This window comes from Centruroides sculpturatus, unplaced genomic scaffold (assembly GCF_000671375.1).
Source record: "Centruroides sculpturatus isolate CEXI.00-Female unplaced genomic scaffold, Cexi_2.0 scaffold468, whole genome shotgun sequence".
Classification (NCBI taxonomy): domain Eukaryota; kingdom Metazoa; phylum Arthropoda; class Arachnida; order Scorpiones; family Buthidae; genus Centruroides; species Centruroides sculpturatus.
Genome location: NW_019384707.1, coordinates 34441 through 47649, shown reverse-complemented (window position 1 = coordinate 47649; position 13209 = coordinate 34441). Strand labels below are relative to the sequence as shown.

General features: G+C 30.0%; 2 protein-coding genes across 3 annotated transcripts in view; both read right to left on the bottom strand.

The window, feature by feature from the left end:
- Positions 1 to 13209, bottom strand: part of LOC111627700 (phosphatidylinositol 3-kinase regulatory subunit alpha-like) — a 69401-nt gene that overhangs the window by 43473 nt on the left and 12719 nt on the right. The gene's annotated exons all lie outside the window — the stretch shown is intronic.
- Positions 8079 to 12731, bottom strand: LOC111627701. Its single transcript, XM_023371319.1, has 2 exons — positions 10960 to 12731; positions 8079 to 10889 (listed from the first exon to the last, which is right to left on the bottom strand). Exon 2 carries the CDS (start codon positions 10885 to 10887, stop codon positions 9712 to 9714), a length of 1176 nt encoding a protein of 391 aa, XP_023227087.1. The 5' UTR covers positions 10888 to 10889; positions 10960 to 12731; the 3' UTR covers positions 8079 to 9711.

Genomic DNA, 13209 nt, shown 5'->3' with positions numbered 1-13209 from the left:
TATTTATAACCATTACATTTTGTCTTTGGTCATCCGGAGAAAAAAATGTAAATAGATAAAATGGAAACATTTTAAAAGTGTAGCTTGAAGCGGCTGTTTCATCTGCTTCACTGATAGATCCGCCCTGCTCACAGCGACAGGCAGATAGCTTACCCCAAGGCTATCCAGTTGACAGAATAAACTTAATTTTTTCCGCTACGAAAAAAGTTGGCAATCTCTGATCGACGATGTCGTAGAGTTGGACTCGGTCAGTACATTCAAACAAAATAGTATCTGTTAAATGAGACGACTCACAAACTTGAAAACAATAAAGTTTATTCAACACTTAACACCGAAGGCACGCCACATACAGTATATGTCCGCGCAATTAAAATCACAAATCATCACTTGCTATTCTTAAGGAATGCGCCCTCAACTCTGAGGGAGGAGGAATGCCAGCATGGGTCTAACAACAAACCAGATTACTCTTTTCTACACTTAACTAGATAAGCTTGGTTTCTAATTCCGAATCACTAATTCTAAAATCGCGTTCTATTTCAAGAACTTTTCTGTCCACAATAAAAGGAATTATTCGAATCGAGCGTGTCTTCCGTTCTCAATTTCAAATCTTAATTTTGACGACTTAAAAGTTATTTTCAGCACAGAATTGCGTTACCAACATCCGATCCTGACAAATAACAAACCACTTTAAAAAAAATGAATTCAATATACAATATGAAATTCAAATACAACGTAATTATATTAATTTATTAATATGGAGAAAATGTCGTTAAATTTTGCAGAAAGACGATGAATACTATTGTACAAAACTGGTTATAAATGTGTTGCTTATAGAATTCTAGTTTTATATAGAGTTAAACATAAATTATATAGTGTTGTACTTTAAAGGTGTTGAGTAATAAAAAAACAAAACAGAAAATTTTGCAATTTGTCATAAGTTTATCAAAATTAAAACAGCAGGAAAATCCGAGATCGTCTTATCAGCCAAGGAAATTAACATCCGTATTAGTAATAGTGCTCGAAGCAGATGGTTTCTTCGAAAGATGACACAGGAATAATGAGCATATTTCAAATTAGTTACAAAATGTTATTTGTAAAATCTAATTTGAATAATACATATAAAGTAAATTATCAATTGGGTGTTCCCATAAAACTGTTACTATTTTCTCCCAGGACAAACGAATAGTTCTGAGCGCAACTGATTCGGTTATAGGCTATTGTCCCATCTCTCAAAGAAATTATTTCTTGACGATATGCCATTACTTAATATATAAAAATTAAGTTTTCTTTATCGAATATTTCAAATATCCCACAGTTTTTGGAGTTTCTTCTCCTTAAAGAACTAACTAGATCTCACTTTCTCGTCTAAATTCTTTTCCAACTCGCTATTCTATGTAGAATCTGCTTCATCTGCCTGTATTATCCTGCTCTTCCTCGGTCTTTTTTTTAAATTCTATGACTCATTCAATAACTAGAAGCTACTACATTCCGAATCTTAGTATTTTATAACCATACAAAATATGTAAATGCAAATAAAAATGTAAATGTAGACAAAAACTTCGAAACGTGATGCAGTTTTAATTGCAATTACTCAAATTATTTTCACTTAAAAACATCTTGCTATCAAACAAACCGAAGTGATTGAAACTATGATAACTGGCATGTAATAACTGAAATCCGTTGAAATTATAATAATCATTAACAACTAATTTGCCATTCGTCCATTCGATCGAAAAACTTTTTAAATGGCATCAGAAACGAATAAAATCTTTCTGAAAATTTGCATTTTTTTTCTTTTTTAAATCTCGTCTTTTTTGTGTTCGTTTCTCAAAATTCAAAAACTGAAGTTTAACATTTGAGGAAGATGAAATACCTTCACAATTCTCTGCCAAAGTACAACGATAATTCGGATCTCGATTACGATGCAATGATCTTTTTCCTCAGTTGCAGCCGCATTAAAATTTAGTTAAAACAAATACAATAACGGAGCTATTTATCAGGCTTTCAGAAATCCAGAATTACGAGTAAACCGGCTATTTTTGTAAGTGGCTAATTTTGAATTTGACGGGGTGTAGCACATTTATAATTCGCCGAGCAGCCACTTTGTTTGGTTCCAGTGACGTAGGCCTACGCGTAGCATGACGCTGGTACCATCATGTTCTTTACTTTTCTTCCTAAATATTATACTATACATGGTATTCTTTACTTTAAGAGTATTAGAAACGATTAAATAAACCCGGTTTTAGAACTATTATATCACGTAAATAAAATATAAATAGAAAGGACGAAATTGTAAGTGCACATTTATAAATCCAGAAAATCGGCTTGATAAATGAATCATCTAGCATCTGTGAGAAATTTGAATGGATTAATGGAATAAGGCCGTGGTTCTCAATCTTTTTGAAGTCGGGAAACATTAAACTCTCACATTATTTTTCCATGGAATACTTTTAATACATCAGCTTTAAACGGGTGGCAAACCTTTTTGAAATCGAGCGCAATCGGTCTAGTATTGATGTCATTGCCTATACAAAAATTATTTTATATTATATTGATTTTTCTTTTGCAACAATTTTTAATTGTATATTTGATTTTTTGCGCGGAACACATCAAATGATTTCACGGAGCACCCGTATTCCACGGACCATGGATTGAGAACCACAGGAATAAGACAATGCAATATATGGAAGATCTGCCAAAGGGAAGCGGAAAGACTTTCTATAGAACCAACCCTTTTTAGGTGTTACACATGTGAAAACCTGGAAAACTATGCGGCCAGCCCGTTAGTGATGCACGAACTCGCGATCAACTACCAGTGTTCAGTGGTTTTTATCCATTTGGCCACTGGTGGATTCCATCTGTGAGGAAAAGAAAATGAAAGCTAATTATTTTAATTTAGCTTTGATTTTCATAAACTGGGCATTTCATGCTCAGTTTATGAAAATGAAAGCTAAATTAAAATAATTACAGCTCAGACACGAATTCTTTCTGGTTCAGAAATTACTTTCACCTATCTATTCTTATGATAAATAATTAAAAATGTAGCCTACGGTACTTTAATATTTATCTTCGAATAACTAAATACGTGTATATACTGCATATATAAATTTTGCAGTATATCATCCATAAAAATTAATCGTACACGTGAAATTATTAGCTGCTTTTTGATATTACTATCTCGCAGTCTAGGTCATTATCAACAACTTTCTTTTCAATAATTATATTTTCTATGATATTTTAAATAATCATAATTTCTCTCTTCCTTTTCAAAAGAAACAGATCATGTTCAAATTTTACTCTATTTTGTTTATTAGTTATCTCACAGTAAGAAATGTGTATAATACGTTGTTATTTGGATTAGCTTTAATGTTTTTTTCCTTAGTGTCAAGATCTTTATTACTAGATTAACAAAATTTTCCTTTTATTCAATTATCTGATCATGACAATACTGATTGAAAAAGTAATTGCAAGACACTTAAGCATTAGCAAAGAGAACTTAGATGAAGATGAAATGACAATCTTATATTATCTTTTGAGATTTTTTTAAAGATAAACTTTAATGACACGTGAATACAGTTTAATAATTTCTTGATATTTTCCCCTCTATCAACTTACTTCATTTTTTGAAACTTATTTTACAGTTAGTACAACTTTCAATTGTTTTCAAATTAATACGTATTTTGCTTTTAAATGCACAATTACATTATTTTCTACGCGAGTTAACATGCAGCAATTAATTTTCGATTTATATTTGGTAATAAATATTATATATAAATCAAAACGTTAAAAAAAACTAAAACATCTAGAAACTTAAAATTTGAAATGCTATATTAAAAACTATAGCCTATATTCATTTTATTTGCATAAACTATTAGACCAAACTAATAGCGATTAAATCAACCAGGAAAAATGCTTGAAATTTAGTAGTGAAGTGTAATATTGTCAACGACATTATTCCATATCATTACGTGCTTCGTCATTCACTTTTTATTAAAGTCTAATCCAAATCAAATTATTTGGCTAGTCTATAATTTAACCAAACCCATTTAAAAAATGTGATGGTACTTGTTTAAAATGAAACTGCTAATACGGAACAAGTGCGACTGGTTACCACTTATAAAAAGCTGTCAAGCAATCACAACAGTTTGTATAATTATTACATCATTTAATTTCCTTTATGTATACTTTTAGTGTTCAACTATCTTTATTTTTGATTTGGATTAAAATCGGAATCAAGCTGTGTTAATACACTGGTCTGACATTAATCAAAAAAGAAGTTTGATCAACAAAACTGGATGATTATTTTAAAAATGATTAGTTAATGTTTAAAAAACCTAAAAGGATATTTATTGATAATAACGAGACATCTTCAACATATTCGATTTGATATCGATCTGCAGCATATTTTAAATTTTAAACTACTTTAATTTCATTTTTACTTTACTGGCTATTATAGAATAGGGAAAAGAATGGTGATTGGTCAAGTTTTTGCATTTCTCGACGATTTGTAGTCAAGGGCCCCAAAAATATGAGTTGTAGGGAGGAGATCGGCGTCTATTTTGAATTATATCTCAGGAATAGATGAACCAAAAATTATGAAACTTGGCAGGATTATTTCTATACACGGGGAAGTGGTTCTATTAAATTTTGACGGTTAAAGGCCAAGAGAGTGGGGAGATAGGGGGATGGTGTTATATCTAGAATGGGGTCAGAGATTTAATGAAAATTTTACTCATTATTGGCATTTACATCTTTTTAAACTCATCTATATTTTTAAAAAGAGACATTTATCAAAATTCAACAAAATATCGTCGAATACCAAGCATAAATTGCTATAAGATGAATGAACCTCGCTAGTAATTTATGCTAGGTATGTCGACGATATTTTTATTTTGTGGCTCAAGAAACGGACCTCAATCTTTTTCTAAACAAATTCAACACCAATCCATATGGTCTTCTCCTAAAATTAGAAAAAGAGTGTGACAATTTGGTACATTTATATAAGGATAAAATAGGAATAGTCCTACTAGGAACCCTAATACTATTAAGTTCTTAGAACTGTTAGAAATTTTTAAAGTCAACCAAAAACTATTTTGTATCAATCGTAGGGATGCTGACACATTTCATACGGTGTGGAAATCCACTTATGAAATGCAATTTGGAACTTCGTCATCTTATAGTTGTTATTATTTTAATTTTTATCACTTTTATACCATTTCGTTCATTTGTATGTTTAATTAAATTGTTAATTTTTTTAATTTCTATTCGAGCACTCTCTTTAATTTTTAAATTATTTCCATTGAATTCCATATGTTTGTTTGTTCGTTTTATTTTAAATTCGTGTACTTCACTGAGGAAGGCATTGGGTCGAAAACATTTTGATTTATTCAATTTACTGCTGGAATTACCAAGGTACTCTGTTTATTCTGTTACTTATTCTCCGGTTAGATCTTATTTATTTACGGTCTACTTTATATTATAATTTTTCTAATATTGTATCTTCCTGATTAAGTGAAAAGATTCTAGCATTCGTATTCGTTTATTCACGAAAAAACTGACGTTATACAAATTAAAAATCTAGACATAAATTATATAATTTGTCTATTAGAATGTTAATATTTTGAAGAGTTGATTTATTGCCAATTGGTCAATTTATATTTAGATAGAACAGCTTCCGTTTAAAACTCGATTTGCTTATAAAAAGAATAATGTTTTAAGTGTCTGCCTGTCAAAAGTGATGAAAAAGGTCATCATTCTAGCGTTAGAAGTAGAACACGCTAACTTGTTTTTTTAAATATCAACGTTTAACATTTGAAGTTATAGTATTCCCCAATTTATTTTGATGATTAATCGAATTATCAAATGTTATGGTAAATTCAACTATACATACCTCGCACATTTAATACTTTAAGAGCTTTAAAATTATAAAGAAAATGTTACAGATATAGTTTATAATATTATAATTATTTTTTATACTTCTGAAGAGTTAAAATGAGCAATCTTTTCTGTATTTCATTAATTAATATTTTTAAAAATGCTTGTTTAATTTCAATAAAAAATATCTTGATTTTCCTGGAAACAAATATAAAATTTTTTTTATAAAAACCATTTTCCTGTCTTTTTAATCTAAGATATCATACTTTAGATTTTAATACAAACTGATTTTTATATTATACATTTAAACTTTCTTAAAATGTTAAATACTGTTAATTATTAACTGTTGCATGCATTCTTTCTAAATATATATCTGATTTTGAAATGAACAAAACCAATTGCAGAAATATTTAGCAATATAAATATATTTTAATCTTAAAGTAATTTGAACAACTTTAGTCTAATTTCATACATACTAGTAGGTGCTGCTAATTGTAATCACATTGTGAATAGTCTGATAACAATAACTCAGTAATAACATTATGTGGTGAAGTGTAATCAAATCACAATTAGCAGAAATTCTAGCTTTAGTGAATTCAAACTTGTAAATAGTAACAAAATGACAATTATAAATGAGTTTCTAACAACAACAAATGTTAATTTTGTAATATTATTTAATTTATATGTTTTAGGAAAAATTATTGAGGAGACATTCAATCTCCTATTTAATGTTGCCACCTTTTCAAAATCACTGACCCGGATGACAGGTCAGGTTAGTTTGAACAGAAGTTCCTGACGCATCCGCAATGTCATCTTACAATGAGAAGAATAATGTGCTACATAACTTAGCCCGTAGACATGTACAATCGTATATGCAAAAAAAGAAAAAGGTTGACAGGTTGCATGCCACACACAAACAGAACATGGTAGAATTGCAGATGAGTTTCGGTGAGAGTGAGTTCTTTCGCTGTTAAAATAGTGTAAATTTGTAAAAATATCTGCAAGAACTTTGTTTCATCATAATTTCACAATTTCTACGAAATTCTCGGACAAAATTAATAGTTCATCCAGACAGTGAGTCAATTCCCAGACTGTCCGGGTGAAAACTGGATGGGTGGTAACACTACTACTATTACAGGTATTCCAGTTTATCCTTATTCATTAGTGTATCATATGTTGATTCTGTAGTATTAGATGTACTGTACAATAAGTAGCACTTAGTGTATATTGACTTGTAGTTAATCACCATTACTGAAAAAATCCATATCAAATCATCCATAAATTAAAAATATATATATATATATCATTTTTGAAATTGGTGAATAACTGTTAAAATAAACTAAAAGTTAATTAAAAGTTGTAACAGAGAAATGGTAGTTATATGCATATTTTGAGTATTTACTATTATTTTAAAACTATTGATAAAATACTTGTCTAAATGAGATCATTAATTACATCAACAAGAATAATTTTTCTGATGAACAAGTGTTATATGTAATAAAAGCCATTTATTTTATATGGTAATGAATTTATTTTAAAATGATCTTAAAGTAAAAAATTCCCTTTCAGAAACAAATTTTCTAAATATTTCATCATTAATTTTTTTACAATATCATAAAACATATAAAATTAATGACACCATATAATAATGATATCATCATAATAACTGATATATATTTCAAACTATGAAGTTAAATCATTTTTAATATACAGGTATACCTCGACTTACGTCGTTTCGAGTTACAACGTTCCTGATTATACGTTGTTTGTCAAAAAAGTATATGGAAAATTAAAATCAAGTTTAAGTCATTTTATTCGACTTTACGTCTGTCCTCCACAAATATTGAAGTCGTAATATCACTAGAAAAGCATTTAAAGTACATAAAATCATATTAAAATATATACATTTAAGAGTATGCACTGTATTTACAGTACATGCATTTGTCAATTTAGTAAATTACTTTTTTCTGTATTATATTAAAAACTAAAATTTGTTTGTAAGCTTAAAATAGATTCTTATTAACCATATATTATTAAAAATGTATNAGTATGCACTGTATTTACAGTACATGCATTTGTCAATTTAGTAAATTACTTTTTTCTGTATTATATTAAAAACTAAAATTTGTTTGTAAGCTTAAAATAGATTCTTATTAACCATATATTATTAAAAATGTATTAATAAATAAAATACAGAACCGGGAATGGTAATTTATGGTTTAGCCTAGTGACAAGTAGATTCGGAGACAAGTAAATTCGACTTATGTTGCTTCTCCTGGAACCAATTACTGACGTAAGGCAAAGTATACCTGTACTGTATATCCAAAAATTGCTCAGAGTATTCTTAACTTTCCACAAAATTTTTGGAAAATTAGGAATAAATTATGTTTTATAATTCTTGATACTAGAAAATTTTAAATATCTGGAATACCAAATTTTTATTCTTATTTGTATTAAAATAAGTTATATTGACAATCTTTCAAATGTTATCTAGTTCACAAAATATTAACTGTTGTAAAATATTAATTTGAAAGAGAAGAGTAAAACAAAGCAATCTTGTGGTTTGTTAAATTTGACCCAGGTGCAATCTGGTCATAAAACCATTTACAGCAGCATGAAAACAGCTACAATTAAACAAGTAAACACACAGAAAGATGATCAGCCACATTCAGGTAGTGCAAATGTAAAAGAAAGCTTTACACATCTTTCTGATTGGTCAGAAGTTGGCTCCCAAGAAACATTTAAATTTGGGGAGAGATTGGAGAAAGTATGGAGAGTAAGGCTTGCAGCTGATATCACTTAGACCTCAGATATTCAGCAAGCCTACTGAGGACAGAAAGAGAAGTTACACTTCTCGGGTGCATTCTTTTATTTCTCCACATAACTCTGAGCGAGTGGCATGTTTAAAAATTCCTGCAGAACGCATTCCTATATTCCAGCCAGAGTGGACGCTGTCAAACAGCAAAAACGGTCACTGTATAGTAGTAGTTTATGATGGAAAATAACATGGCATCCTCCATGGCTCAGACAGTTTCATTTCAGGGTCTATTATGTGATTTTATGAAGGAAAATTTAGAAGTTGTGAAAGCAAAAGTTAGTGCACGCAGTGATGTAAATGTCTTCTTGAATTTTTTCAAATGGTAGTTGGCATTCTAATTTTTTTTTCATGCTACTTTGAATGATCTGTCAGCAAGATAATTCATTTTACAGTTAAATTTTACATTCATTCATTCATTCATTAGTTTAATTGTACATTTAAAACAAGGTACAAAGTCCTGCCCCGCAGTGAGCATTACAGGAACATATCCGTTAAATAGTTCCACCGAGTTACAGTATGCACTAATGAACAAAGCAAAGTGAAAAGAAAAATTAAAAAAAAAAATAAATAAATAAAAATAAAAACACAATGACAATAAAAGACCCGAACAAAATATGCAGCAGCTTGCTGCAGCATATAACAGATTACTTATCTGCAGGAATATTTTCGCAAATGAAGGTCGCAGTAAATACAATAATTCTGACAAAGTGTTTAACAGAATTTATCCCGTGCAGAAAATTTGTAAGACAAAGATTTGAGAATCCCATGAGTCCATATATAATATGCATACAAGTAAAAAAAAAAAAACAAAGTCCACACAGCTAGTAATTGTAAGTATCAATTCCAACACTTTAAACCCAAAAACAGAGAAAGATGATGAAGCTTACATATTTCTTACAGTCAGCAAACACAAATGTATATAGAGAAGTGATGATCTGCTTGTATTAGTTGTTGTGCTAAGGAGCAGAGGTAGCACTATGAATTAAACAATTTGTGTCCTGTAAAGGATTCCATAATTATTAAGGTAAGTAGTCAGCTGTCTTAATATATAAGGCTTTTGCTTTAATGTAGAGTGGACACTCCTTATCCAGTGTGTTATGTTCATGTTTATCTAGGCCACTCCTCAAACAATTAGCACATTTAGGCTTTTCACTTTTCTTTGTACATGTCTTAAACAAATGATCATCACCACAATGGCTACAAACTTTCTTCGGTGATGGGCAACTTGCCGCCAAATGTCCAAAAGCAAGACATTTGTAGCACTGTCGTACAGGGAAAAAATCATAAACCTTGCACGTTTTCCACTGAACATAAAAATATCCTTGTTTTTTAGTCATTGCCCTAACCTCCGGTGACATCTCTAATACCCACGATAAAAACTCGTCATTTCTCTGTTTGATTGAAAATCGAATGTTTAAAACCTTTTTAAACTCCTCCATCGTGTACTTCTGTGAAAAAATATTCTGTTCAAGCAGGTATTCTAGTAGGTCCTCTTTGGTAACTGAGTTCGGGACTGAAGTCACTTTCATAAGAGGAAGACGCCGTCTTGCGTTTCGTGCCTTTAATCCTTCTATTTTGTCTAATTGTTCCTGAAAGTATTCAGCCTCCTCTCTGATAGGAAAATCAACAGCAATTCCACCCTTGTTAATCTTACGAATACGCTTGACAGGCACCTTATGCAATCTTTGATCAAAAGAATTAGTGAGCAGTGTCTTAGTCTCTTCCGATGTGCTCTCTTTATTATCATTGTAAACTAGAACAGTGTATGTTGGTAACGAGGACTCCTTTTCAGACTGTGTATTCTTCAAAGAATTAAGATCGCGTTGTAAAATATCTCTATATGACAGAGCAGTAGTCCCTTGAGAACCTTCCACCCCTAAAAGTGGAGGTTTTTCTAAGTCACAAATAGTCTGTTTCACTTCCTGAATAGCCTCTAAATTTTTGTCACTCTGAGCAACAAGCAGCTGTTTGACATCCTCTTTCGTTGCCAACAAATCAAATTTCTGAAGCAGGAAATCTGATATGGAATTTTTCCTAATTACCTCTTCGGCGCTCTTCACTAAGGTAATAAATTTATCTGTAATAAATCTAATATGTTCCTCGGTACCCAATCGCCCTTTTGGGTTATTACGGAAATATCTCTTTAAATCCTCAATGGCTTCCTCAGATTCCTCCAGAAATTCTTCAATAGCCATCACTGAGTATAATAACTTCTAAAATTAATAATTTCCAAAAAAAAATAATAATAATATGAACAAAGAACATACGACTTCCGGTAAAAATTCTGGAATCTTCTATGGACCGTTACTATGGCGACAGTCGTTGTAGAAGAATGTTGAAAATTTTAAAAGTATTCAGTTTTCAAAAACTAATAACTTCACGAAAAATTGTCGTACGTTGAAAAACTTAACAGATTCTTAATCCACACGGAAAATGCTATCCAGAAATATATAACACTTAGAGCTTAAAGTAAAAATTTTAGCAAAAACTCAATTCGAATACAGAGCAAAATTTTCCTGCATCCATTGACTAAGCCGTTTAGCGCCCTCTTTTTAAAATTTTTAAATTTAAAAAAGTTAAATTTTACAATTGGGACACTTCTTTTGTTTCCAAAAATGCATATTTTAAAATTGTAGATCCCTCAATGGCAATACTATCGATAGTATGGGTGCCGCCATCTTTTTTTTTTTCACTGTCGTTCCTAAATGCCTACAAACGGCAGCACTCCAGTAATTGTGGAGATGCAGAGCAACCACTATAAACAAATGCACCCCTCCAGAAAGAACACTCAGGTACAGGTGAGGTCTGAGATCAGATGTAAAGTCTATCCACAGTCCAGAAATTATTGAGGAGACATTCGATCTCCTATTATTCCAGTTTATCCTTATTTATTAGTGTATCATTCAGTACAATATGGTGCTGTGATAAACTGTATATTTTCTGTAATATACTGAATTGAGTTGAGTGTGGATGTGTATTTCCTAGGAACCTATAGTACATTTTGAACATCTCAGCCCTGCTTACTCAAGAAATGTGATTGAGAAGACAGAGAACAGAGAGGCACTTTCACTACTCTATTTTGCAAAGTTGAAAATAGTCTTTATCATTTATATTTTTCTATCTTTGATAATTTGACAACTGATCATAATAAATATTAGTTTTATACAAACTGTTGTAAAAAGGAATTTGATACACTTTGCTTCACTTGATAATTCATAAACAGAACTAAACAAAAATAAAAATGTTTATATTCATATTTTCTGCTACAAAATTATGGCATTAAAAATTTTTTAAAATGAAGTAAAAACTATTAGATTTGATGGAATAAGGCAATGCAACTTTAGGGAAATCTGGAGAGCATTACTATACTTCTCAGGATGACTTTCTATGAGAACTAATCCTACTTTTTCTATTAGATATGTGAAGAAAACCTAAAAAACCTCCACAAGACCAGCTTGTTGATGAGGCACAAACCCATGATCAACTACCAGCATTTAATGGTTTTTATTCATTCAGCCACCAGTAGATAGTGATGTGTGATTAATCATTCAACACTCAATTAACATTAATTCTTTTTAATCAGTTAACAATAGATTAAATTTCACTCTTTGAATGATTGTCAAACTAATTATTCAATTTTCAATTTGTTGAATCAATTTAAAATTGTAAATTTGATTCAACAGATCATTTTAAAAATTCTTTCAATCCAAATTCTTTAATTTCAATGCACTTCACAGCATGGCTGCAGTGTTTTATGTAGCAGATTGTAGCTTAACATTGCAATGAGGCAGATAAAAATATTTGTTTTTCTCCCATACTGTTGAGAATGGAATGTAAGCACTCATATAAATTTTTTTCTACTCCATTTTTTTCTACTTTGTGAATTGTTTTAATGTTCTTCACCTTATCTTGAACTTTTCAAATCCGCATTGTAACAATAGTGCAACTTGTACTTATGCTGTTGGCATCAAATTAAAGTTTAAAAAGTATTTCTTAATGTAGTAAAAACTTTCAAAAAGTAACAATACATATGTGTTTAATGGATGAAAAGTCACAACAAATAAGTCAGTTAATTAATAAAAAATAATTGATTACTTTTACATATTCAATTATTAAAATTAATAATAACAAAAAAAAAACACATCACATATCATTACTGATAGACTTTTAAAATATTTTATAATTTCTCAACAAGAGATAAATAAAGTAAAAGATTAGCATTAAATAAAATTTAATGCTTATCTTTTATTAAATACTAAATGAAATAGTTAGATAAAAGTTTAATTATTTCATTTAGTTTCATGTGATGAAGTTACTATCGTTCAAGAAATACAGTAATTTAATAAAATACTACAACATAAAACAAGAAAACAGTAGTTACTGTAAAAAATTACTGATCTGCTTTAAATTCAGAAGACAGATATTTCACAACAGATTTGAAATTATAATATTCTGAAATTTTATAAGAATTTACAACTTTGTGCTAAAAATTTATTATTATATTCATTGTGATATTA

What these genes read in the sequence shown, in the direction of transcription:
- LOC111627701 (XM_023371319.1), bottom strand. Translation starts at nt 10,887, where the DNA reads ATGGCTATTGAAGAATTTCTGGAGGAATCTGAGGAAGCCATTGAGGAT.